The 27,655-nt window shown below is 45.3% G+C and overlaps 1 protein-coding gene across 6 annotated transcripts in view; it reads left to right on the top strand.

Moving 5' to 3' along the window:
* Positions 1-27,655, top strand: part of DENND1A (DENN domain containing 1A) — a 290,292-nt gene that overhangs the window by 120,334 nt on the left and 142,303 nt on the right. For all 6 annotated transcript variants that reach the window (XM_058159046.1, XM_058159045.1, XM_058159047.1 and 3 more), the window contains 3 exons: positions 19,399-19,468; positions 21,548-21,628; positions 25,246-25,299. In XM_058159046.1, coding sequence (XP_058015029.1) covers positions 19,399-19,468; positions 21,548-21,628; positions 25,246-25,299 — 205 coding nt within the window. The remainder of the gene's footprint in view (positions 1-19,398; positions 19,469-21,547; positions 21,629-25,245; positions 25,300-27,655) is intronic.

Genomic DNA, 27,655 nt, shown 5'->3' with positions numbered 1-27,655 from the left:
GTTGAGGTGGGGGGGGATGCCACCGAAGAGGCAGGACAGCCTTGGTCAACAGCTTCCTGTTTGGGGCTGGCTTCCCCGGAGTCTAGAAGACATCTGTCTAGCGGGCAAAGACCTCTACGCTTCTGTTGACAGAAACGGGGCCGGGAGAGATTAAAGAACTACTTCCTCTTCCTAAAAAACAAGACGCAGCAAAATTCCCAGGAGGTTTCAGCTGATAATGAGCTGGAGGTGGCGGGGCAGAGGAGGTGTGAGAGGAGGCGAACCACATGTGGAGGCTGGAAAGGGCTCCTGATAGCCCCATGGAGTTCCTGAAGCATCTTCGGAGGACATTGTCCTATGAAAAAGCTGGTTGAGAAGATGGGCCTTGAGGTTGTTGGGTTGACCTCAAGGGCATTGCCCTACAAAAAAGGCTGGTTGAGAAGATGGGCCTTGAGGTTGTTGGGTTGACCTCAAGGGCATTGCCCTACAAAAAAGGCTGGTTGAGAAGATGGGCCTTGAGGTTGTTGGGTTGACCTCAGGGGCATTGCCCTACAAAAAAGGCTGGTTGAGAAGATGGGCCTTGAGGTTGTTGGGTTGACTCTTTCTAGAATAATCTCTCTCGGTCTCTCTCTTTTTTTTTTTTACAAGTTTTATTTGTTTTATTTGTAGAACATTCAATTTTCATCCAACAGTGTGCGGTCTGGGTGCAATTATGTTTAAGTAGTCATAATACAGAACTTTGTTGTGGTATTCATCACCATGATATTAATAATACCGGGTTTCCCTGAAAATAAGACCCTGTCTTATATTTTTTGAACCCTGAAATAAGCGCTTGGCCTTATTTTTGGGGAGGTCTTATTATTTTGGGGTGCGTGGAGGAAACCAGAGGAAATGACGGGGGCTGGCTGTGCATGTGTTTAAATATCTTCAGGGGGGGCTTAAAGCCCGATTGGGCTTATTATTAGGGGATGTCTTATTTTAGGGGAAACAGAGTATACTAAGATAATAATATAATAACAATAATACTTAACATCCTCTTCTTTAACAACTCTCCACTTTAACATTTTCTCTTTTTATATCTCCTCCTTTCTAACTTCTGTTTCTGTTGTCTAGTCATTGACAGAATATGTCCCGTATCAAATATTATTCAGTTTCATCTTTATCCTTAATAGTAGGCGTTAGTCTATCCATTTCTGCGCATTCTTATATTTTCTTAATCACATTCCCCTCTGATGGAATCTCCTTTTCCATTGTTGCACAAATACAATTCTAGCTGCGGTTAGTTTATGCAAAGACCAGATATGTAGTCTTTTTGTCATATTTTTCTGGTAAAATGCCCAACAATACATTGCCTTACACAATGTAAGTCGCCCTGAATCTTTGGAGAAGGGCGGGATATAAATTCAAATAAAAAATATATATCTCTGGTTTCAGGTCTATATGTTGCTTTGTTATTTTTTCCAATCACGTATGTATTTTCGTCCAGTATTTTTTTTTTTTACTTTTGGCAATGTCCACCACAGAAGAATCTGTTTTGCAGCTGATGTGCCATGGGACATCCAGTGGCGCCAACTTTCATCTCTGCTTCAAAGCATGTGTGTTTGGTAGGTGGACAGGTTGAGTAGATGGACTGAAGCTCCTCATGAAGATCTTCTGCAGAAGAAGAATAACAGAGTTGGAAGGGACCTTGTCGGTCATCTAGTCCAACCCCCACCCAAGCAGGAGACCCGTACACCATTTCTGACAGATGGCAGTCCAGTCTCTTCTTGAAAGCCTCCAGTGATGAAGCTCCCACAACTTCTGAAGGCAACTTCTGTTCCATCAGTTGATTGTTCTCAACTGTCAGTTTTCTCCTTATTTCTAGGTTGAATCACTCCTTGGTCAGTCTTCATCCATTGTATTTTTTAAATCAAGTTTTTTTCTTCACACCCACCCACACATTTTATGAACAGAGTACTGGCCATATCATATCTTCTACAATTTGTCTTATCCAAATACATTTTACTTAGTGACAGTTTCTGCCAAAATATTCTTTTTCCGTATTTTTTAATCGTATCTTAATATTTCTATGCTTATTTATATAAACAACATCTTCTTTATAAACAACGTCTTGTAGTTTCCATCCATGGTTGAAGGAGAGATTCAACCTAGAAATAAGGAGACATTTTCTGACAACCAATGGAAAAGAAGTTGCCCTCAGAAGTTGTGGGAGCTCCATCCCTGAAGAAGAGATGGAATCTCTGCTTTGTCTGCAAAAAGGATTTATGTTGTAGCATCTCGGAGCTTTTTCTGGGAAGGACTTTTAAGACATGAAGAACTTCTTCATTCCACAGGCTAATCTACAGTGGTCTTGGCCTTCAACCCCTAGGAGTCCCACCTAGTGTTGTGTCTGCACCCCTCGAGCCGGGCCTCCTGCCAGAAAGTGACTTGGAAAGTGAGGGGGAAGGGCCGTCAGGACTTACCTCGGGAGCACCGGCTTCCCTGGCTCAGCTCCAGGAGCCAGAGGCAGGCCAGGTGGAAGAGATAACGAGGCCTCCGTCCCCTGACTTTTTCCCCTCCCAGGCCACACCTCCAGACCCAGCTGATGGCAATCAGGCCTGGCTGGACCCTACGTTTCGTAGGCAGGAGAGGCGGGAACAACAGAAGCAGGAGTGGGGCAGGCCTAGGAAGTGCTGAGTCATGGAGCCACACCCCACAGGATATAAAGGCAGCAAGAGCTGCTGTGCCTCTTTGTAGCAGGCAAATCAACTGCTTAAATAAGAGCTGAAGTACTGTTTGTTCCTGGGTGACTCATCGGCGTCGAGGGTGATAACAGAGACACTTGGCAGACGCTCGCTAGTGTGTTGCCAGAGCTGATAGTGCCGGCTAATTAAGCCATCACTCGGACGGAGGCGAGGGGGGACATCTAGTGTTTGGCATGGCTGTTGAGTGATTGAAGGGGTTGGGATGATCCTTCTAGTCTACTCTGCCTGTTTTCACCCCATCACGCCAGGGTCTTCCCCTATACCAGGGGTCTGCAAACTTGGTTCTTTTTAGACTTGTGGACTTCAACTCCTGGAGTTGAAGTCCACAGGTCTTAAAAGAGCCAAGTTTGCAGACCCCTGCCCTATAACCATTATGTTCTCCTTGCCAACTTGCTAGCCATCCGTCTTCCCCTTCAATTCTCCTTGGAACCCATCTACATGACCCCATATCTCAAGATCTCTAGAGCAGGAAGGTGGGACTTCCAAGACTTTTTCTGTGTCCCCCTAACGTTCTTTTTTTTTTTGCATTTATATCCCGCCCTTCTCCAAAGACTCAGGGCGGCTTACACTATGTCAAGCAATAGTCTTCATCCATTTGTATATTATATACAAAGTCAACTTTTATTGCCCCCAACAATCTGGGTCCTCATTTTAGCTACCTTATAAAGGATGGAAGGCTGAGTCAACCTTGGGCCTGGTGGGGCTTGAACCTGCAGTAATTGCAAGCAGCTGCTGTTAATAACAGACTGTCTTACCAGTCTGAGCCACCAGAGGCCCTTTCACGACGATGGCCAGTTCATCTCATCTCAACCCAACCCAACCCTACATTTTTAAGAAGCGCACATTTCTCCCACATTTTACAATCCCAGTCTGTTACTTTTCATAATCCCAGGTTTGGGATTATTTTTCTTTCCCAACCTTTGAGATATAATTTTATTTTATTCTTTGTTTTGTTTTTTCCCCCCCTCGGCTGGTGGTTTTCTCCTGTCCTATTTCGAGCTGGTCACTCCAGGTTTCCCCATCATGATTGGGTGGGTGGGCTTCCAAAATTTTAGCAAGGGGTTCTCTGCCCGATGGCTGGGTGGGCGTGGCCCTGGTGGGCGTGGCCTAGTCAGCCTCCTGCACCATGGTATGTGGAGGGCGTTTTTGCCCTCCCCGGGCTCTGGAGGCTTTCTTTGAGCCTCCGGGAGGGTGAAAACGGTCTCCCCAGGCTCTGGAGGCTCTCTGGAGGCCAGAAACGGGCCCATTGTTTGCCTTCCCCGAGCCTCCACACATGCCCTGCACTTATGTGCATCCGAAATAGGCTGCATGGTGACTCCTGGGAGGGACGGGGCCAGCCAGGAGTGGGATTTGGGGGTTCTCTCAACTGCACAGAATCTTATCTAGAGGTTCTCCTGAACCCCCAGCAGCCCACCCCAGTATCGCCCCTCCCTCCCTTAAGTAATTCAAACGGGAGACTCAGAATGAGATCCAGGAGACACATTCCTTTCGAAACCTAGGATCGCTTCTCAACTTGGAAGCAAATTTTGGGATCCCGTTCTCCAAAGTGGAGAATTTCAAGCTGCTATTCCGGATTGCGGTGGACAACTCTTAAGTGAGCGGGCAATTACGAGCCATTCAATTTTTTTTACTACCGGTTCTGTGGGTGTGGCTTGTTGGGCGTGGCAGGGGAAGGATACTGCAAAATCCCCATTCCCACCCCATTCCTGGGGAAGGATATTGCAAAATCCCCATTCCCACCCCACGGGAAGGATATTGCAAAATCCCCATTCCCACCCCACTCCAGGGGAAGGATACTGTAAAATCTCCATTCCCACCCCACTCCAGGGGAAGGATATTGCAAAATCCCCATTCCCACCCCACTCCAGGGAAAGGATATTGCAAAATCCCCATTCCCACCCCACTCCAGGGGAAGGATACTGCAAAGTCCCCATTCCCACCCCACTCCAGGGGAAGGATACTGCAAAGTCCCCATTCCCATTCACTCCAGGGGAAGGATACTGCAAAATCCCCATTCCCACCCCACTCCAGGGGAAGGATACTGCAAAATCCCCATTCCCACCCCACTCCAGGGGAAGGATACTGCAAAGTCCCCATTCCCACCCCACTCCAGGGGAAGGATACTGCAAAATCCCCATTCCCACCCCACTCCATGGGAAGGATATTGCAAAATCCCCATTCCCACTCACTCCAGGGGAAGGATACTGCAAAATCCCCATTCCCTCCCCACTCTGGGACCAGCCAAAGGGGGTATTTGCCGGTTCTCCGAACTACTCAAAATTTCCACTACCGGTTCGCCAGAACCTGCTGGATTTCACACACACACACCCCGGATGGGGGGCGGGGCTGTGTTAATCCCGCCCCTCCCTCAGCTTGTAAGAAAGCCGGGCCCAATTCTGTGAGCCAAGTGGAGTTTTCCCACATTACGGGTCTTGACGTTGCAAGATCCCAGGGCCTCTTTCCTGTGCCAGCATCTCATCAATATGCATGATTGTTGCTATGGTGATTGTGCGTGCGCGCGTGTGCGCCTTAAGCTTGCAAGTGTGAAAATGTCACTCTGTAATGGGCAGAGCGTCTACAAGGACAGAAGAGGGAATTAACGAGAGACTTAACAGGGCGGGGGCGGGGGGGGCAGGAGATATTCTCCTGCCTTGGAAGGTTTGGGAAGGTTGACCAAACACGGAAGTAGCTGCTCCTGGAGGGTGCTCGACTTGAGCACGTAGAAGCAAAAAGCAAAATAGTCGATTTTTGTCTCTTTTTTTTTTTTTGCCCCCCTCTCAAATTCCAAGCCTTGGCAGGCAAATGTGGGGGAATTTGTTTTTCTTTGAGACACTGAAGAAGAATTCCTGATCTTTTTCTAGGAGAGGGTTTTGGATCCAGGATGCAAAAGGGCCTCTGGTTGGGACATTTCCTGCCACTTGGAAGATGTTTTGAGGAACCCCATTGTTCTGGACCTTGTCCGTGCTTAAGCCAACTTGTCATCCCTTAAAACTATTGAAATGCCTCCATTGAAATGCCTTTTAGAGCGGGGTGGGGGGGGTGGAGTGTCTCCAACCTTGGCAACTTTAAGACTTGTGGACTTCAAGTCCCAGAATTCCTCAGCCAGCTTTGTCTTAAAGTTGCCAAGGTTGGAGACCCTTGCTTTAAAGGACCCAACTACAAATACAGGTAGTTCTCAACTTGCAACCATAAATAGTGGAGCTCATCAAGTAATCTTCCTCTTCCTCTTCTTCTTCTTCCTCCTCCTCTTCCTCCTCCTCCCCTCCTCCATCCTCTTCCTCCCACTTCTCCATCCTCTTCCTCCCACTTCTCCATCCTCCCTTCTAGCACTGATGATGTTCCCTAGCTGGGTAATGAAATGCCTGCAAGAGGTCAGAGAGCATCAAGGACTCCAGTTTTCCTCTTCCTCCTCCTCCTCCTCCTCCTCCCCTCCTCCATCCTCCTCCTCCCTTCTAGCACTGATGATGTTACCTAGCTGGGTAATGAAATGCCTGCAAGAAAATCATCAAGGAGCACTCAGAGAGCATCAAGGACTCCACAGTTTTCCTTCTCCTCTTCCTCCTTCCCCTTTTCCCTCCTCTTCCTCTTCCTCCCCTTCTCCATCCTCCCTTCTAGCACTGATGATGTTACCTAGCTGGGTAATTGAAATGCCTGCAAGAAAATCACCAAGGTCAGAGAGCATCAAGGACTCCAGTTTACCTCCTCCTCTTCCTCCTCCTCCCCTTCTCCATCCTCTTCCTCCTCCAACAGGCCCGCAAATGGATAACCTGATGCTCCTCAGTTCACCCAGTTCATAGGCTGCCTCCCTTCTGCCACCCCGTCCTCTCTTGCAGCCAGCTCTTCCTTGCCCCTGACCTTGGGAGCTCCTTGCTTGGGAAGAGAGCCCGGTGGGTGATTTAGGAGATCTCGTGCCATTCTCTCCCTCTCTCTCTCTCTCTCTCTCTCTGCCATTCTAATGAGCTCTTTTAAAAGCAAAAAGAAAAAAAGGAATCAAAGGCATGTTAATGGTGGAATCTTCACATTTCAAAGGGAAGGGTATTTATTATACAAACTTCCAACTCATTAAGCCCCGTCTTGATGTGAGAAGAAACAGCTGCTTCAGCTTTGGAGGGAGACGTTCTCTCTCCCCTTTCAAAGATTAGAAGAGATCATCAGATATTTAAATTGTGTTTCTCCAGGAACTGCAGTGGCAACCCTTCCAGGTATTTTCTTGTGCCGGGTGGTGTTGTGCAAATTAAAAAGTCAAAAAGGCTTTCCCAGCACGGTAGGAGCGGCGCAGACTGAGGCTCCCCCCCCCCGCCACCCCAAAAAAAGCCCTTGGGTGTCCCCCTCAAGGACCCTCGACATTGTGTACTTCTGAACACACCGCTGGGGAATATCATTAAAGCACGAGGAATATTAATGCGAACGATCAGGAATATATGGCAGGCATTTTTAATGATAATGTTTTTCTTCTGGGCCACACCCCTCTCTGTCCTTACCCTAGCTACGTTTTGGAGAAGGGTCCTTGGCACAGGGTTCAAAATTGAAGGGCATCCCATCTCTTGTTTCCCACCCGTGTGCGTCAAGAAGAGAAGAGAAGATAGGATATGGGATAGAATATGGGATGGGATGGGATGAAATATGGGATAGGATAGGATAGGATAGGATAGGATAGAATAGAATAGAATAGAATAGAATAGAATAGAATAGAATAGAATAGAATATGGAATGGGATAGGATAGGATAGGATGGAATGGGATGGGATGGGATGGGATGGGATGGAACGGAATGGGATAGAATAGAATAGAATAGAATAGAATAGAATAGAATAGAATAGAATAGAATAGAATAGTGAATAGGATAGGATAGGATAGAATAGAGTAGAACAGAACAGAACAGAATAATGAATAGGATAGGATAGGATAGAATAAGGAATGGAACGGAACGGAACAGAACAGAAGGGGATAGGATAGGATGGTATGGAATAGAATAGTATAGAATAGAATAGAACAGAATAGAGTAGAGTAGAGTAGAGTAGAGTAGAAGATGGGATGGGATGGGATGGGATGGAATGGAATATGGTATAGAACAGAACAGAACAGAACAGAATAGAATAGAATAGAATAGAATAGAATAGAATAGAATAGAATAGAATAGAATAGAATAGAATATGGGATAGGATAAGATGGTATGGTATGGTATGAAATGGAATGGAATGGAATGGAATAGAATAGAATAGAGTAGAATAGAATAGAATAGAATAGAATAGAATAGAATAGAATTCTTGTATGATTGGACACACAAGGAATTTGTCTTTGGTGCATATGTTCTTGGTGTACATAAGGAGAATAAAATACATTCATCAAGAATAAAAAGATACAACACTTAGTGATAGTCAGGGTTACTAATAAGCTATCAAGTCGTACTAGGATACAAATAAAAACAATATAAATTGAAAGATACAAGCAACATGGTTATAGTAATAAGTGGGAAGAGATAGATACTAGTAAGGAAAAGAAGATCAATAGTAATGCAAACTTAGTGAACAGTTTGACAGTATTAGTTTGAAAGGGAATTAGTTGTTTAGCAGAGTGATAGCATTTGGGGAAAAACTGTTCTTGTGTCTAGTTGTTCTGGTGTGCAGTGCTCTATAGCGTCGTTTTGAGGGTAGGAGTTGAAACAGTTTATGTCCAGGATGTGAGGGGTCTGTAAATATTTTCCCAGCCCTCTTTTTGACTCGTGCAGTATGCAGGTCCTCAATGGAAGGCAGGTTGGTAGCCATTGTTTTCCTGCATTTCTAATGATCCTCTGAAGTCTGTGTCTGCCTTGTTGGGTTGCAGAGCCAAACCAGACAGTTATAGAGATGCAGATGACAGACTCCATCATTCCTCTGTAGAACTGGATCAGCAGCTCCTTGGGCAGTTTGAGTTTCCTGAGTTGGCGCAGAAAGAACATTCTTTGTTGTGCAGCATAAGTACACAATATGAATATGGAGATCTGCTCTTTTCTAGTTCTGGCCTTGAGTTCATCCAGCCAAGAATTTTGGAGGTCATTGTAGAGGTTCTTCAAAGCAATTTCCTCCCTTTCTTAGTTACTTGGATTCCTTTGCAATGAGGAATCTCATTTGGCAGGTGAAGAGTCTCTCTCAATTTGTAGTTGGCGTGGAGAGATCTGGCTGAAGCCCAATTGTAGCTTCTTTTCCAGGGGAGTTCTCTACCCTCAGACTTGTGGTCAGCATTGTAGATAATAATGATCATCCTTTAATTGTCCTCTGGGATTTTCTCCACATCTACTGGAGCACCCAAAGAATGATCTATTGTTGAGCTATCTTTTTTCCCTGCTCTTAATTCAGACAAAACTTGATCCTTCTTGGTTGACCAGAAAGGGCATCTTCTGTTGGTACAAGGCCTGGCCCATCATTTATAGGGCTTTATTCATAGACCACCTCCTGCCGTCTAAGAAGACTAGAAGCTTTGAAATCCAGCCCTGGTTAACCCATTAGGAGGTCCCGATAAGAGGTGGCTTTCTTTGTCGTGTGTCATGTTGTATGTGTTGTTGTTGTATTTTATTCTGGCTGTAAACCGCCCTGAGTCCTTCGGGAGAAGGGCGGTATACAAATTAAAATATTATTATTATTATTCTTTCAGGATGGTGCTCAGGTCCTAGGAAGAGATGATGACCCCCATCTGAAGCAGTCAACCCTGCCACCATTCAGTTTGTAATGGGATAACTTGCCACAACCAACTCACCATGGCCAATGGCCATGGCGAGTTGTTCACAGTTAGTTGGCCACAGCAAGTTGTGGAGAGTTGGCCATGGCGGGTTGGCCATGGCAAATTGGCTGCAGAGTTGGCCATGGCGAGTTGACCACAGAGAGTTGGCCGTGGAGAGTTGGCCATGGTGAGTTGGCTTTGGAGGGTTGGCCATGGTGAGTTGGCTGCAGACAGTTGGCTTCGGAGAGTTGGCCAAGAGAGTTGGCCATAGAGAGTTGGTTGTGGAGAGTTGGGCGCAGAGAGTTTGACATGGAGAGTTGGCTGTGGAGGGTTGGCCATGGTGAGTTGGCTGCAGACAGTTGGCTTTGGAGAGTTGGCCAAGAGAGTTGGCCATAGAGAGTTGGTTGTGGAAAGTTGGGCGCAGAGAGTTGGCCCTGGAGAGTTGGCTATGGTGAGTTGGCTGTGGAGGGTTGGTCATGGTGAGTTGGCTGCAGACAGTTGGCTTCGGAGAGTTGGCCAAGAGAGTTGGCCATAGAGAGTTGGTTTTTGGTGGTTTTTTTATTTGCATTTATATCCCACCCTTCTCCGAAGACTCAGGGCGGCTTACATTATGTCAGCAATAGTCTTCATCCTATTTGTATATTTATATACAAAATCAACTTATTGCCCCCAACAATCTGGGTCCTCATTTTACCTACCTTATAAAGGATGGAAGGCTGAATCAACCTTGGGCCTGGTGGGACTTGAACCTGCAGTAATTGCAAGCAGCTGTGTTAATAACAGACTGTCTTAGAAGTCTGAGCCACTCAAGGCTTATGGAGAGTTGGGCGCAGAGAGTTGGCCATGGAGAGTTGGCCATGGTGAGTTAGCTGCAGAGAGTTGGCTCTGGAGGGATGGCCATGGCGACTTGGCCACAGAGAGTTGAGTGCAGAGAGTTAACTCTGGAGAGTTGGCTATGGAGAGTCGGCCAAGAGACTTGGCCATGGAGAGTTGGTTGTGGAGAGTTGGCTGCAGAGAGTTGACTGCGGTGAATTGTTGTAGACCCATTCAGTTCACCATCAGGGTTTTCATGGCTCGGACTGATGCAGTTGTACTCAGTCTAACATCTGTTGTACTAGAACATGGGGGCGGAAGGCATTAGGGAGGACCTGACCCCCAGTGCATTGCTCATAACCTCAGCTCCAGCATGGAGGGGCAAAGGATCTGTCCCTTATCACTGAAGGGAGAATGCAAATATATATATATATCTTTTTCTGCCTTCCTTGAAATCCGAAGCAGCTGTTTCATTTCGCATGGAAACATTCTCACGGTGAACTCTGACTCAGTTTAGACTTTGGAGTGTAACGAACTCTTGTTGGATCAGACCAGAGGCCCAGCCAGAGTAGCCTTCAATCTTTGGCTGTGGTCAGTCCGAGGCTGGGGTGGGGTGGGGAGCCCAGAAGTGATTGACTTCCCTATTTTTTTGCAGATTTTGCAAAAAACAAAAAAAAGTGATTCTATTCAGATTTTATGTCTCTTAACATCGAGGTGCTTCTGCAGGCCACCGTAGCAAGCGTCTCCAGGAATCGACCATGTTCTTCGGGTTTCTGCGCTTGCTTCGGGGTGGCGTGTTGTGTCAGCCCCGGCTGCGCTTTAGCCGGGAGGAAGACATCTGCCGAGGAAGAAGGCTTATCTCCTCGGCGAGGGCTCGATGGTTTGTCGACCCCGGGGACACCCTGACACGCTGATCTCTCTCCGGCTTCTGAGCTTCCCGTATCTGATTTGCAAGCACTTACACAGCTTTTTAATTTGCAGTTGGTGGTGGATTTGAGCAGCGTTTGGCTCTTAGACGGGGGTTGGAGATAACAGCATCACTTCCAGCACTGTAGCCGCCTCCTCCTCCTTCCTCCTCCTTCTTCTTCCTCCTTCCTCCTCCCTCTTCCTTCTTCCATTTTCTTCCTCCTTCCTCCTCCTCCTTCAACTTCCCCTCTTCCTCCTTCCTCCTTCCACCATCTTTCTCCCCCCTCTTCCTTCTTCCACTTTCTTTCTCCTTCCTTCTTCCTTCTCCTCCTCCCTCTTCCTTCTTCCACTTTCTTCCTCCTCCTTCCTCCTCCTTCTTCTCCTCTCTTCCACCTTTCGCCTCCTTTCTCCCCACTCTTCCTTCTTTCACCTTTCTCCTCCTCCTCCTTCCTCCTCCTTTCTTCTCCCTCTTCCTTCTTCCACTTTCTTCCTCCTTCCTCCTCCTTCTTCCTCCTCCCCTCTTCCTTCTTCCACCCTCCACCTTCCTCCTCCTCCATCTTCCTTCTTCCACTTTCTCCTTCCTCCTCCTCCTTCCACTTTCTTCCTCCTCCTTTCTCCTTTCTCCTCCCTCTTTCTTCTTCCATTTTCTTCCTCCTTCCTCCTCCTCCTCCTTCTTCCTCCTTCCACCTTCCACCACCTTTCTCCTCCCTCTTCCTTCTTCCACCTTCCGCCTCCTCCTTCCTCCTCCTTCTTCTTCCTCCTCCACCTCTTCCTCCTCCCTCATAATTGCCAGTCCCATTACTTTACCAAAAAACAACAACCCAAAACCAACCCCACAAAACCCACAAAGCAAAGCATATGGAATGATTTGACGTTTTCAGCTCAGGAAAAAAAAAGTCAGTTGGACAATTTAAAATGCTGCGGACGCATTTATGATCCAGAAAGTTTCGCTTAGAATTTTTTTTTCTTTTTCCTCTTTGAAAGGGTGCTTGCCATTCCCAAACCCTTCCAAAGCTCGCTTAAGAACTGCATGTGGGTCATTGCAGAAAAACCATTTCTATTAACCTCCCTGGAGGTCACTGAATATCATGGGGCTGGTTCTGAATGTGATTGCTAAATCTATGCCCTTTTGCAGCAGCAGAGCAATACTTCCCTCCTCTGTTTCTTTCTTTTTTTCCTCGGGGTCAGACTAGATACCCACCCACGTTTAGCCCTGTTGCTGCTGCGATTTTGCAAATGGCCCGTGTGAGCAGAGGGTTTTGAACGAGGTTGCAGGATACGTGCAGCAAGGCTATTGCATGCAGAAAAATGGAACAACACTTTGATTCCTACCAGGGACGAACGGTTGCAGAAGTTGATGGCGTTGGGCTGAAATGGCAAAATTGACCACTTCGATTAAAGAAAAGAACATAAGTACCGTATTTTTCGGACTATAAGACGCACCTTTCCCACCCACCCCAAAAGTGGGTGAAAATTTAGGTGCATTGTATAGACCAAATATGGGCGTTTTTGGCCTCCCGAACCCTCCGTGCATCGCGTTTTTGCCCTCCCCGGTCCAGAAAAGCATTCTGCAGGCCAAAAACAGGTGCATTTTTTGCAAAAATGGGCCTATTTTTGGTGAAAATAGGCTGTGCAGAGCACTGAAGAGTGCTTCTGGGGGCCTGGGAGGGTGAAAATCTGACACATGATTTTTTTCTTATTTTCCTTCTGTAAATTTAGATGTGTCTTATAGTCCGAAAAGGTAGCTTAGTGGGTAAGATGCTGAGCTTGTCGATCAAAAGGTCGGCAGTTCAGTGGTTCGAATTCCTAGCGCCGCATAACGGGGTGAGCTCCCGTGACTTGTCCCAGCTTCTGCCAACCTAGCAGTTCCAAAGCAGGTAAAAAATGCAAGTAGAAAAATAGGGACCACCTTTGGTGGGAAGGGAACAGCGTTTCATGCGCCTTTGGCGTTGAGTCATGCCGGCCACATGACCATGGAGATGTCTTTGGACAGCGCTGGCTCTTCGGCTTTGAGACGGAGATGAACACCGCCCTCTAGAGTCAGGAACAACTGGCATGTATGTGCGAGGGGAACCTTTCCCTTTTTATAGTCTGAAAAATACAGTACTGTTCTGTCCCCCTCGCCTCAGTCCGAGCGATGACTTAATTAGCCGGCACTATCAGCTCTGGCAGCAAACTAGTGAGCATCTGCCAAGTGACTCTGTTATCTCCCTTGATGCCGATGAGTCACCCAGGAACAAACAGTACTTCAGCTCTAGTTAAGCAGTTGATTTGCCTGCTACGAAGAGGCATAGCAGCCCTTGCTGCTTTTATATCCTGTGGGGTGTGGCTCCATGACTCAGCACTTCCTAGGCCTGCCCCACCCCTGCTTCTGTTGTTCCCTTCTCTCCTGCCTACGAAATCTAGGGTCCAGCCAGGCCTGATTGCCATCAGCTGGGTCTGGAGGCGTGGCCTGGGGGGGAAAGAGTCAGGGGACGGAGGCCTCGTTATCTCCTCCACCTGGCCTGCCTCTGGCTCCTGGAGCTGAGCCAGGGAAGCCGGTGCTCCCGAGGTAAGTCCTGATGGCCCTTCCCCCTCACTTTCAAAGTCACTTTCTGGCAGGAGGCCCGGCTCACAGGGCGCAGACACAACAAGTACTTTTATTTCCACTTGGAGACCACTTCTGAACTTCGTGCTTGAACTGGAAAGGAATGAAACTTTGATTTTGGGCTTTACCGAGTAGATTCAGAGGTGAAATCCAGCAGGTTCTGAAGAACCGGTAATGGAAATTTTGAGTAGTTCAGAGAACGGGGAAATAGCACCTCTGGCTGGCCCCAGAGTGGGGAGGGAATGGAGATTTTGCAGTATCCTTTCCCTGCCACACCCACCAAGCCATACCACGCCCACCAAGCCACACCTATAGAACCAGTAGTAAAAAAAAGTAGGATTTCACCACTGAGTAGATTGCTAGATCTTTACAGAAATGGTGTGTTCATATTATTATGAAAAAAGCAAAAAGCTGTGATTTGACGTTAATGCCTTCATCGACTGCAGAAGAAAGAGGCTGAAGTCAACATTTTCTTTTTCTTTTCTTTTTTCTTTACCCTTCCATACTTTTCTTCCCCCTTTTTCCTCCCCACCGTTTTCCTATCGCCTTTTGTATTTTTGCAATATTGTATAATTCCATAAATAAAAATGTTACACTTGAGGTTGCAGAATAAGAAAAAGAGAGAAGGGAAGGCAGAGTTGCGCTCGATTCGTGCTCTTAATCTGGGAATAAAATTCCCGAACGAAAGGAATAAAAATTGCCCAGTGACCTTCCAATTGGACTTCTACTGGTCGCAACAATTTAAAAACCTCTCCTCTTCCCGCCCACATGCTAGCAATTAAAAAAAAAATTAACTCCACAAGGATGGTGTTGCAAATCTTACGGCCGTATTGCTAGGAGATGCTTCAATGGATTAAGAGCGGTTGTGCCGTGTCGTGCAAATCCCCGAACCCAATTAATTAGTCCAGACCACGGACCCTGAGGGGATGAGCTGGAGCCCCTCTCCCCCAAGAGTCCCAATAATTGGCCAACAGGATGGTCACCCCCAGTTTCTCCAGTAGGACAATCCCTCACGGGAAAGGGACCAGCAATTGTCCTGCAGGCAGCAGAGGAAACATATTTAGCGGTCCAAGAGGGTTGTGGAATATGTTAATATTAAGCTGGGAGGAAAAGGCTCAGCCTGATGGTTTGGCATCAAGGCTCTTCCTTGGGTTCGACTCTGTGGCCCTCAAGTTCCATGTTTGTCCTTGGGAAGCTTCCGTTATCCATATACCCGTAATAGCTCAGGCTGTTAGAAGCCTGTTATTAGAACACAGCAGCCTGCAATTACTGCAGGTTCAAGTCCCACCAGGCCCAAGGTTGACTCAGCCTTCCATCCTTTATAAGGTAGGTAAAATGAGGACCCAGATTGTTGGGGGGGCAATAAGTTGACTTTGTAAATATACAAATAGAATGAGACTATTGCCTTATACACTGTAAGCCACCCTGAGTCTTCGGAGAAGGGCGGGATATAAATGTAAATATATCTGTATTTTTTCGGACTATAAGACGGACCTAAATTTTTTCGGACTATAGGACGGACCCAAATTTAGAAGAGGAAAACAACAACAAAAAGTTTTTGGCCTCTGCGCATCCCATTTTCAGCCCCTTTTTTGACCCTTTTCCAGTCTTTTTCGGCCCATTTTCAAGGCTTTTGTTTTTGGCCCGTTTTGGGGGCTGTTTTTGGCCCATTTTGGGTTTTTTTTTTTTTTTTTGGCCCATTGTCAAGGCTTTTTAAAGCCTGTTTTGGGGCCTTCACCCAATGGAAAATTGATGGAGCAGCTGACTAAAGAAACTCCTTAGTTGGAAGCGACCCAGCAATAAAACCCAGTTAATAGAAGCCATCATTCAATCAATCTTGGTTTCACATTAGAACGGCTGCAGAACTCAAAGACTTGGTTCCCTCCATGGGAAGACGTTGTAAGGCCGCAATTCATGCTAAAGGTCACCCAACGAAGTATTCACTGACATGGGGATCATTTTTGTATATCTCATTTTTTTCTACGTGTTTCCCTTTTCTTCTTTATACTGTAACTGCTATTCTAAATAGCAAATCCTTCCTGAAATTGATTGCATGACATTCTTGATTCGATTATCTTTCCATTGATATATGTATAATTTTATGGTACTACAACTACAAAAAAAAAAAGTGGTGTTTTTAGCTAGTTTTAGAAAATACAACTTTTCCCAAAAGGTTTCCACAATTTTGGCCACTGCTGTACACGCAGGAGAAAACATTGCCTCTGTGAGATTGGAAGGCTGCTTCTCCACTTGGGTGGGAGAAGAGAAAGTGGAGTTGTTTTGTCTCGCTTTGCCAAGCAAAACTGAGTCCAGGGTATGACTGGGCGTAACAAGCCAGGATCCGCTCTCTGGTTTATGGCTGTTGAAGCCTCTGAGCGTGAGGTGCTTGGAGGAATTTTCAACCTGTTCCTTTTAAGCTGAGTTGCTCTTCCAGCCACTCACTTTGGGCTGGTTTATTTTTAATTTGTGTGTGTGTGTGTTTGTGTGTGTGTGTGTGTCAGTAGGGGTTTCCCTTCCTTTGTTTAACCTCTGACCCATGAAAGCAGCAGTTAATCAAAAGCTCTGGAGGAGCCAAGAGGAAGTGGAAGCGCTTGGTTACCAGTGAAATATGAGGAAAACATGCCCTGTCAATCCCCAAGTGAGGTACCAGTTTCTCGGTCCATCAGCTCCAGGCAGAGAAGGGGGTGAGGCTGGCTGCCTCCTGCCCCTCCCTGTGTTTTGAAAAGGAGACACACAAATAAACCGGAGAAGGCAGAGATGGCTGAGATAAATTCTCCCCTCTGTGTCCGTTTTGCTTCTTGCTCAGCTGGGAGAACTGAAATCGAAGAACTTAGAAGAGGAAGAAAGGAGGGAGGAAAGGAGGGAAGAAGGAAGGAAAGCAAAGAAGGGATAGAAGAAGGAAGGAGAGGAGGAAGGAAGGAAGGCAAGAGGAAAAGGAAGAAAGGAAGGAAAAGTGGATGGCTGGATGGAAGGAAGGAAGGAAGGCAAAGAAGGGATGGAAGGAAGGAAGGAGAGGAAGAAGGTAGGTAGGAAGGAAGGCAAAGAGGGAAAGGAAGGAAGGAAGGCAAAGAAGGGATAGAAGGGAGGAGGGAGGGAAGGAAGGAAAGAAGGCAAAGGGGGAAAGGAAGGAAGGAAGGAAAAGGAGATGGATGGATGGAAGGAAGGAGAGAGGAAGGTAGGTAAGAAGGAAGGCAAAGAGGGAAAGGAAGGAAGGAAGGAAAAGGGGATGGATAGAAGGAAGGAAGGAGAAGAGGAAGGAAGGAAGGAAGGAAGGCAAAGAGGATGGGTGGAAGGAAGGAAGTCAAAGAAGGGATAGAAAGGAGGAAGGAGGGAAGGAAGGAAAGAAGGCAAAGGGGGAAAGGAAGGAAGGAAGGAAAAGGGGATGGATGGATGGAAGGAAGGAGAGGAGGAAGGTAGGTAGGAAGAAAGGCAAAGAGGGAAAGGAAGGAAGGAAGGCAAAGGGGATGGATAGAAGGAAGGAAGGAGAAGAGGAAGGAAGGAAGGAAGGAGGGAAGGAAGGTAGGAAGGAAGGCAAAATGGGTAAGGGAGGAAGGAAAATGATGGATGGAAGGAAGGAAGACAAAGAAGGGAGGGAAGGAAGAAAGGCGAAGGGGAAGGAAGGGAGGGAAGCAAAGAGGAAAAGGATGGAAGGAAGGCAAATATTCCTCAAAGCCCCCAATTTGGCGCCGGCCTCTTTGGTGAGTTCCGAGCAAGCTCAGAGAGAAGCCAGCCCGAAGTCCCCTTCTTCCCCCCCACACCTTTTCCCTGTGGGATTCCACCCCCCCCCCACCGCGTCTTGCAGTGGGCTCGAGTCTGCCCCTATACCTGTTGAAGAGAGAACACCTGCCAAGGGTTTACACACTTACACACACACCCAGGTGAAAAGACAACGCAGGGCCCTGGAGAGCCCTCCGGCAGTTGTCGGCGCCGGTTGGAACCGGGAAAATTGGCCCGTGGTTGCTTAGCAAAGAGAGCCCAGATCTCTAAGCAGAATCTGGTTTTGACACTTTTAAGCCTTAGAGAAAAACCGGCGCTTTACAGCCGATGCGCTGCCTCTTCGGTTCCTGTCAGTTAATAAACTGCTTTTTTTTTCTTCAAATCCCTCATTTTTCAAGAAGTTGGAGCCTTCCCCATTTGTGCAAGATCTAGGTTGATTCTGTAGCTGAGGGGACATTTGCTCCCCTCAGCTGTGGCTTCCAGACAATATAAAAGCCCAGTCTAGTGCAACGGGAAAATTTCTCCTTGGTATTCTGAATTTCACGTGCTGGTAGGAACCCTGCTAAGAATGGGCTGGAGCGAGGAAAATAACCCGGAGGCAGGTTAAGTGGCGGGAAATTATATTCTTTTTCCCAGTCTTGAGTTCTTGGGTTGCAGCAGTCACTTCTCCGAAGAAGAGTATTTTATTGGGAATTGAAACTGGGGAATCTTTCATGTTCTCTCTTAAGACTGACATAGCTGCTTTAATGAGTCCGTACATAAGTCCGAAACAAGCCCCAAATGCTGAATTTTTAAGGGTGACATACAATTGTTTTGCAGTAAGGAGAATTGCGTCAAGCCAGTTTACCTTTGAAATCCAAAATTAGGAAGTGTGAAAGGAAGAACAGAGTAACAGAGTTGGAAGGGACTTTGTAAGGTCATCTAGTCCAACTCTCTGCCCAAGCAGGAGACCCTACACCATTTCTGACAGGTGGCAGTCCAATATCTTCTTGAAAGCCTCCAGGGATGAAGCTCCCGCAACTTCTGAAGGCAACTTCTGTTCCGTCGGTTGATGTGGATGTTTGCGACCTCCTGCCCTAATTGTAGCCTCTTTCTGTAAGATTCCCCTCTTTCTACTAACCGTGCGGTGAAAATCAAACACATGACTTCCTGATGAGAGTTCTCAAGATGGTTCTCCATGAAGAAAGTCCATGTCAGTGTCAATCAGAACAGAGCTGGAAGAGACCTTGGAGGTCTTCTAGTCCAAACCTGTGCTCAAGTAGGAGACCCTACACCATTTCACACATCGACTGTCCAGTCTCTTCTTAAAAACTCTAGTGATGGAGCGCGCACAACTTCTGCTGGCAAGCTGTTCCACTGATTAATTGTCCTCACTGTTAGGAAGTTTCTCCTCAATTCCAGGTTGCTTCTCTCCTTGATTAGTTTCCATCCTTGATTGTTTCTTGTCCTGCCTTCTGGTGCTGTGGAAAATATGTTGACCCCCCCTTTTCTTTGGGACAGCCCCTCAAATACTGGAAGACTGCTATCATGTCACCCCCTAGTCCTTCTTTTCTCTAAACTGGCCATACGCAATTCCTGCAACCATCCTTCCATGTTTTCCTGGCAGCACCTGGCAGGACATCCCAAGTCTTCATCCACCACCAACATTTTCTGATTTTATCCTTGGGGGGGGGAGGGAGAGATCTAGGGCAGGCAGGGGTCTCCAACCTTGGCGACTTTAAGCCTTGTGGACTTCAACTCCCAGAGTTCCTTTGCTGGCTGAGGAACTCTGGGAGTTGAAGTCCACAAGGCTTAAAGTTGCCAAGGTTGGAGACCCTGATCTAGGGCATGCAAGGAGTCGCGAGTTCCTGACAACTCAACAAGCTTCCTTCCCCTTTTTGAACACATTTTGCAGAAGAAAGGATTTTGCTTTCCATAACATCAATGTGCAAACATGTGCTTTTCTTTTCTTTTTTAGTTATCTCCCATGGTTTGAAGTCTTTTATAAACTGCTGAATATTCTGGCAGACTACACAGTGAAGGGCCAGGTAAATATCTCGGTCACACTTCCGTGTGACTTGATGTGTGTCTTGTGCGTTTGAATAGTTTGTGTATTTGTGTAGCTTGTGCGTTTGTGTGCGCATTTGAGAGAGGCCCAGTGTGTATATGCCTTTACAACCTTATACCATTTGACAACACCCGAGATGACTCAACCCATCTTTGATTCAGCCTTGGAAGTCAATTCCATATCTATCACTAGAAAGTTGTGACCCAGGCCCAAGTAGGTAGTAATAAACTTAGTCTGTGGAAAAACAAACTTTATTTGAACAGCTGGAAATTACTTCATTCCCAGCGTCGTTCAGCTCAAAGTAAAACAAATGCCTCCCAACACAAATTCTTCAGTTATCTCACAAACCTTAGTCCCATTAGGCAAACTGCCTTCCTGGCAAACATCCAGAAGCCACAAAAACAAAGACGTAGACGAAGCAGAAGACACAGCTACAATGTTGTTTTCTGGCAAAGGCCAAATGCCGGTGCTGGTCTGCTTTAAGCCTTATGGGAGGGGCCAATCATCTCTTGGCCTTACTTCCGAGTTGTCCTCTCTGCTTGAGCTGCTCTTGCCTTCTGGCAGCTCTTCTCATGTATGCATTAGGAACAGGCTCCTCCTGTTCCTCTGCCTCACTACTATCAGACTCTGGAGGCTCTGGAGTCCGCACCTCACTTCCCGATGGCCCTGACCTCACCTCAGCCTCCTCGCTATCCGACTCTGTTGCCAGTTCTGTAGGCTGCTGACGGACCACAACATAGAACAAGTTTTCATAAAATAAACTAAAAATGTCCAAGTTTTAAAGACAGGAAGAAAATAGTTCCATGGAATTATTTCCCTATTTCCCAATAAAGCCAAGTAATATTACATACTGTTTGTGATTATTTTAATATCCCCTGTTCAATGATAGAGGTGATAATGGTTCACAAGAATTTCAGATCAGGTAAAGATAAAAGCTCCCCTCGCACATATGTGCTAGTCGTTCCCGACTCTAGGGAGCGGTGCTCATCTCCGTTTCAAAGCTGAAGAGCCAGCCCTGTCTGAAGGTGTTCTCCGTGGTCATGTGGCCGGCATGACTCAATGCCAAAGGCGCACGGAACGCGGTTTCCATCCCACCAAAGGTGGTCCCTATTTTTCTACTTGCATTTTTTTTACGTGCTTTCGAACTGCTAGGTTGGCAGAAGCTGGGACAAGTAACGGGAGCTCACCCCATTACGCGGCACTAAGGATTCGAACTGCTGAACTGCCAACCTTTCGATCGACAAGCTCAGTGTCTTAGCCACTGAGCCACCGTGTCCCTTCTAATTTCAGTTTGTAATATGCTAAGTAAGGAGACCTGAGTAGGTGTCAGAAGAGGGCGAAAACAGGATGCGTGGAGTATTCAGGAGGCCCGAAACAGGCCCGTGTTCGGTCTATAAGACGCACCGAAATTTTCACCCACTTTTAGGGGCAGTGAGAAAGTGCGTCTTATATTCTGAAAAATACGGTAGATTGACAGGTGGTCATTTTACCCAGTGGGGGGAAAAAATAGGGGTACTTTTGTTGAACAAAGTAAGATGGATTTCTTTCTTTACCTTGACATGAAGAAAAAAACCCAAGATTATTATTTTTTTTGCCTCTCATTAACAAGAGAGACTAAGGGACGTGGTGGCTCAGTGGCTAAAATGCTGAGCTTGTCGATCGAAAGGTCGGCAATTCAGCGGTTCGAATCCCTAGCACCGCGTAACGGGGTGAGCTCCCGTTATTTGTCCCAGCTTCTGCCAACCTAGCAGTTCGAAAGCACATAAAAAATGCAAGTAGAAAAAATTGGGACCAACTTTGGTGGGAAGGGAACAGCGTTCCGTGCGCCTTTGGTGTTGAGTCATGCCGGCCACATGACCATGGAGACGTCTTCAGACAGCGCTGGCTCTTCGGCTTTGAAACTGAGATGAGCACCGCCCCCTAGAGTCAGGAACGACTATCACGCATGTGCGAAGGGGAACCTTTACCTTTAACAAGAGAGAAAAGGAGATAGATATTCCTCTCCCAAGGAACACAACCCCGTAACTAAGACCCCCTCGTTTTTTCTTCTCTGTTTCAGGACAGCCAAAGATGTGAACTTTTGCAGACCCTTTATAAACTACCGATTCCTGAGCCGGCTTCTTCGGTTCATCTCAGCGTGGTGAGCATTCCTAAAATGTTGAAAAGTGTGGAGGTTTTCGTTTGGAGAACGGTGCAGCTCTTCAGTTCATTGTCTTGGGGGCATCACGGAAGTCCTAGGGAGCAGAAGTGGCCTTTCCCCCATTCTTCTTTTTTTTTAAAAAAAATTCTTTTTATTAATTTCACTAAAAAAGAGCAACATATTCAAAATCCATGTAGACAGTGGGTTGTCTGGCTACAGTTCTTTTGAGTAATAAGCATCACCGTAATTATAATAGTATTCTCTAATAGCAATCTCATAATAACAGTGCTTTTCTCTCATAGCATCAACACATATTACCGTATTTTTCTGAGTATAAGACGCACCTTAGTTTTTGGGGAGGAAAATAAGAAAAAAAGCTGATTGGTAGGTGGATTGGCTTCCTGGAATACCCCCAATCAGCTGTTCCCAGAGGTCAATTTTAGCAACAGGTTCTTGGTTGTGAATTCTGTGCCTTGCTTTTTTTTACTTTTTTTTTTTTCTGCCTCTGAAAGCCTCCGAAACAGAGCTTCAGAAAAAAAGCCTCTGAAACTCTTTTTTGAGAGCTTCTTTTCTGAAGCTCTGTTTGGGGGCTTTTTTTCTAAGCTCTGTTTGGGGCTTTTTTTCTGAAGCTCCATTTGGGTTTTTTTTCCTAAGCTCCGTTTGGGGCTTTTTTTCTGAAGCTCTATTTGGGGGCTTTTTTTCTGAAGCTCTGTTTTGGGCTTTTTTTCTGAAGCTTTTTTTCTGATGCTTTTTTCAGCCTCTGAAACCTCCGTTTGAGAAGCTGGGTGGCGCTATATTTGGAGTATAAGACGCACTCAGATTTTTACCCTCTTTTTGGGCAGGAAAAGTGCATCTTATACTCCGAAAAATATGGTAGTTGTTAATACTAATCAAAATTAATCAAAGTTAATAAGTTACGGTGAACAATCCTAATAATAAGATTAATCTTTCTCTTATGGTTTTTGAAGTTCTCACTCCTGTTTCTCTTATTTAATCATCGATAGAGCAGATCCCACAGCTCAAAATATTCAGTGTCCTTTGCCCGTCCACACCTGGCTTGGCATGTGCCAAGAGGAATCTGTCCACGATCTCCATGATTTAAAACAGCACTAAGCCAACACTTGTCTGAAAAGATTTGGGCTGATAACAGGTCCATATCTTGTATACAGTAGTGGCCAAAATTGTGGAAACCTTTTGGGAAAAGTGTATTTTCTAAAACCAGCTAATAACACCACTTTTTTTTTGGAGTAGTACTATAAAATTATATATCAGTGGAAAGATAAGAATGTAATGCAATAATTTTTAGGAAGGATTTGCTATTAGAACAGCAGATACAGTATAAAGAAGAAAAGTGAAACAGGTTAAAAAAAAGATATACAAAAATGATCACCATAGAAAAAACGAGATATACAAAAATGATCACCATGTCAGTTAATACTTAGTTGGGTAACCTTTAGCATAAATTATGGCCAAGTCTTTTAGTTCTGCTGCTGTTCTAATGTGAAACCAAGATTGAATGATGGCTTCGATTAACTGGGTTTTATGTCTGGGTCGCTTCTGACTAACAAGTTTCTCTAGTCGGCGCCATACATTTTCAATTGGGTGAAGGTCTGGGCTATTCCCAGGCCTTTCCAGCAGTGGAATAGGATTATCTGGAAACTCCAAAAAAAGTAGTGTTATTAGCCATCAAACCTCAAAAATAGACTTTTCCCAAAAGGTTTCCACAATTTTGGCCACTACTGTAACTGGGTATGGCTAGTCTAGAGAAGAGAAAGACTAGGGGGGACATGATAGTAGTATTCCAGTAATTTGAGAGGCTTCTACAGAGAAGAGGGGGGATCAACTTATTTTCCAAAGCACCAGAAGGAACCCAAGAAACAATACCTGGAAACTAATCAAGGAGAATCTATGAAGATTCTCAGCCCTCCAGGTCATGGTTGTCCCAAAAGTGCTTTTTTGAAGAGGCAAGTGGACTTTCTTGGTTTTTCTTTGAAGATGTTTCGCTTCTCACCCAAGAAGCTTCTGAAGAAGAGCTGAAGAGCTGAAGAAGATGAGAAGCGAAGGGTCTTCAAAGAAGAACCAGAAAGTCCAGTTGCCTCTTGCAAAAAGCACTCTTGGGATAACCAAGGAGAGAAGCCACCTGGAATTAAGGAGAAACTTCCTAGCGGTGAGACAAATTAACCAGTGGAACAGCTGGCCACCAGAAGTTGTGGACGCTCCATCACTGGAGCTTTTTAAGAAGAGACTGGACAATCACTTATCTGAAATGGTATAGGGTCTCCTGCTTGATCAGGGGGTTGGACTAGAAAACCTCCAAGGTCCCTTCCAGCTCTATTCTATTCTAAACCAAGAGGGGGAAGACACGACATAATCTATATTAATCCTTCCATTCCCCCACCATCCAGTCAGAGCTGAAGAAGCGTCTTGGATGAAAAGCGAAACGTCTTCCAAGAAAAACCAGAAAGTCCAATTGGACTAGAAGACCTTCAAGGTCCCTTCCAGCTCTGTTCTAACTGATTGTCTGTCGCTGTAATTTGGATTGTTGAGTTGGGTTCCATGGTGTTTGCGGCATCAGTGGTATATGTTGAAGTTCTTTTTTACCCCCAAGCAGTAGATCAAGGCTTCTCAGCCCTGGCAATTAACAGGTTTATTATTATTTTATTTATTTTATTTAATCATATTTTTATACCGCCCTATCTCCCAAGGGACTCAGGGCGGTTTACAGCCAAGTAAAATATACACATAAATAAATACAAGTTAAAACCCCAATTTAAAAAACTTATTAAATACGGCCAAATATTAAAACCCCAATAAAATAGTAAAACCCCATTAAAACCAAATTTAAATTTTAAAATTCTAGTCCAGTCCTGCGCAGATAAACAGATGTGTCTTAAGCTCGCGGCGAAAGGTTCGAGGTTGTGCATTCTGGGTCCTGATGTCCTCGCATAATCAAGTTATCAAGTTTGAGAATCACTGCAGTAGGGCGTAAATATAATAATAATAATAATAATAACAATTATTATTATTATTATTATTATTATTATTATTATTATTATTATTATTATTATTATTATTATTATTATTTAATTTTTATACCGCCCTTCTCCCGAAGGACTCAGGGCGGTTCACAGCCAAATAAAAACAACAGTAAGTAAATACAATACAAATAAAATCAGTCATTAAAAAACTTATTACATATGGCCCCAATTTAAAATACATTTAAAACGATAAAACCAAATTAAAATTTAAAACCCAATAATAAAAGTTCTAAAAATTCTATGCCAGTCCTGCACGGAAAAATAGATACGTCTTCAGCTCGCGGCGGAAGGTCCGAAGGTCAGGAAGTTGACGAAGTCCTGGGGGAAGTTCGTTCCAGAGGGTGGGAGCCCCCACAGAGAAGGCCCTTCCCCTGGGGGCCGCCAACCAACATTGCTTGGCTGACGGTACCCTGAGGAGTCCCTCTCTGTGAGTGCGCACGGGTCGGTGGGAGGCAAACGGTGGCAGTAGGCGGTCCCGTAAGTAACCCGGTCCTAAGCCAAATATGCCAAAATAAATGGAAATTTGAGGTGCATTTTTCTCTCTCCCTCTCTCTCTCCCCGCCCGCCTTACCCTTTCAGCATTCTTACTTTACGGTGCCCGACACAAGGGAACTTCCCAGCATCCCCGAAAACGTAAGTCTCTACTGTGTGTATGTATGGGGAGGAAGGTATCACTCTTCATAAACGATGTAACCCTATATCAGATTCCAGAATTCATAATTTAGGAATACGGGAGAGGGAAATGTCAGGAGAAATCAAGATTTATGGAAGTGCTTAATAACAGCAGCTTGTTGATTGGACAATAGCAGATATCAGATTAAGAGATATCAGATTGCCTTTGAATAATTAGGATGTATTATTTTATGTAATGGGGGAGTTAGGAAATGAAAAGACTTGGATGAGGTTAATTGGATTAGAAGAGAAAATTTTATTCTATGTTTGGTTTATGTATAACAATACCTTGTGATTGACCCGGGAAGCGGGGGGGGGGGTGAAGGGAGGGGGGAAGGGGGTTTTGAGGGTGGGGGGAAAAGGGGGAAAATGTTTTTGTTTGTTAAAACTTTTTCAGTTAAAAAAAAAAGAGTTATGGAAGTGCTTGGAGTTCAGCTTATCGATTGAAAGGTTGGCGGTTCGGCAGTTCGAATCCCTAGTGCCGCGTAACAGGGTGAGCTCCCGTGACTTGTCCCAGCTTCTGCCAACCTAGTAGTTCGGAAGCACGTAAAAAAAATTCAAGTAGGAAAATGGGGACCAACTTTGGTGGGAAGGGAACAGCGTTCCGTGCACCTTTGGCGTTGAGTCATGCCGGCCACATGACCACGGAGACGTCTTCGGACAGCGCTGGCTCTTCAGCTTTGAAACAGAGATGAGCCCCGCCCCCTAGAGTCAGGAACGACTGGCACGTATGTACGAGGGGAATCTTTACCTTTAAGAGTTTGGGACAGCAAATTGTGTAGGGTTTCCTGCTTGAGCAGGGGGTTGGACTAGAAGACCTCTAAGGTCCCTCCAGGTTCCTCTTTCGGTTGATTGAATTTAGCATCTGGGTAGCACGAAGATTGCCTTTTTTTTCCCTTTTTTTTTTTTTGAGAGGCCTGCCAAGTTATCTCTGCTGTCGTATCCGTACCACGGTGGCAGGAAGTGGCCACTACTTCTAAACAGTTTCTGTTTAGATACAAACATCTTGCTAATCAGCACAGATGGAGTAGGAACCACAGGGAGGGAGGGACTGCATGCCAGTTGAACAGGTTTATTTTAAAACAAAAATCTACGTTATCCCCCTAGTCCCTTCTCCTGGGTGGTTCTCCCTCTTAGCTGCCCAACAAGGCTTGAGTGAGACCAAGGAGGAGCCATGGAGGGTGTTGGCGCTGCCCATGGTCCTCACCCTGGCACACTCGCCTTCTTAAATCACTCAGTCTGCCTTGTGGGAAGAGAGGGTGTTTTTATGAGCCGAAGCGTCTTGCAGAAACTTCAAAGGAAGATCGTAAAATATGGGTCCTTTGGGTTGAGTTAAGATTAGACAGATCATTTTCCATGTTGCAAGGTCTTTAGTCCATTATTTAAGCCAGCCTAGAGAAGAGCTGGACTGGGGGGGAGGAGTGCCATCTATCTATCTATCTATCTATCTATCTATCTATCTATCTATCTATCTATCTATCTATCTATCTATCTATCTATCTATCTATCTAATATATCTATCTATCTATATGTCTATCTAATATATCTATCTACATGTCTATCTCTCTATCTATCTATCTAATCTATCTATCTATCTATCTATCTATCTATCTATCTATCTATCATCTACCATCTATATCTATCTGTCTCTCTCTGTCTCTCTCATCCATCTACCTACCTACCTATCTACCATGTATATGTATCTATCTATATTTCTATCTATCTATCTGTCTATCTGTCTATCTCATCCATCCACCCACCCACCCCTCAATCATCTATCTATCTATCTATCTATCTATCTATCTATCTATCTATCTATCTATCTATCTAATCCATCCATCCATCCACCCACCCACCCACCCATCAATCTATCATCCATCTATCTATCTATCTATCTATCTATCTATCTATCTATCTATCTATCTATCATCTACTGTCTGTATCTACCTGTCTCTCTCTGTCTCTCTCTACAGACAGATAGACATGTAGATAGATATATTAGATAGACATATAGATAGATTAGATAGATAGATAGATAGATAGATAGATAGATAGATAGATAGATAGATAGATAGATAGATAGATACTATAGATAAATACAGACATATACATGGTACATAGGTAGGTAGGTAGATGGATGAGAGAGACAGCCACCTATCTATCTATCTATCATCCACCCATCTATCTATCTATCTATCTATCTATCTATCTATCTATCTATCTATCTATCTATCTATCTATCTATCTATCTATCTATCTATCTATCTATCTAATCTATCCATCCACCCACCCACCCATCCACCTATCAATCTATCAT

This window comes from Ahaetulla prasina, chromosome 16, assembly GCF_028640845.1.
Source record: "Ahaetulla prasina isolate Xishuangbanna chromosome 16, ASM2864084v1, whole genome shotgun sequence".
In the NCBI taxonomy this organism is placed as follows: domain Eukaryota; kingdom Metazoa; phylum Chordata; class Lepidosauria; order Squamata; family Colubridae; genus Ahaetulla; species Ahaetulla prasina.
The sequence above is the reverse complement of the archived record's forward strand: the minus strand, read 5'-3'. Positions and strand labels throughout refer to the sequence as shown.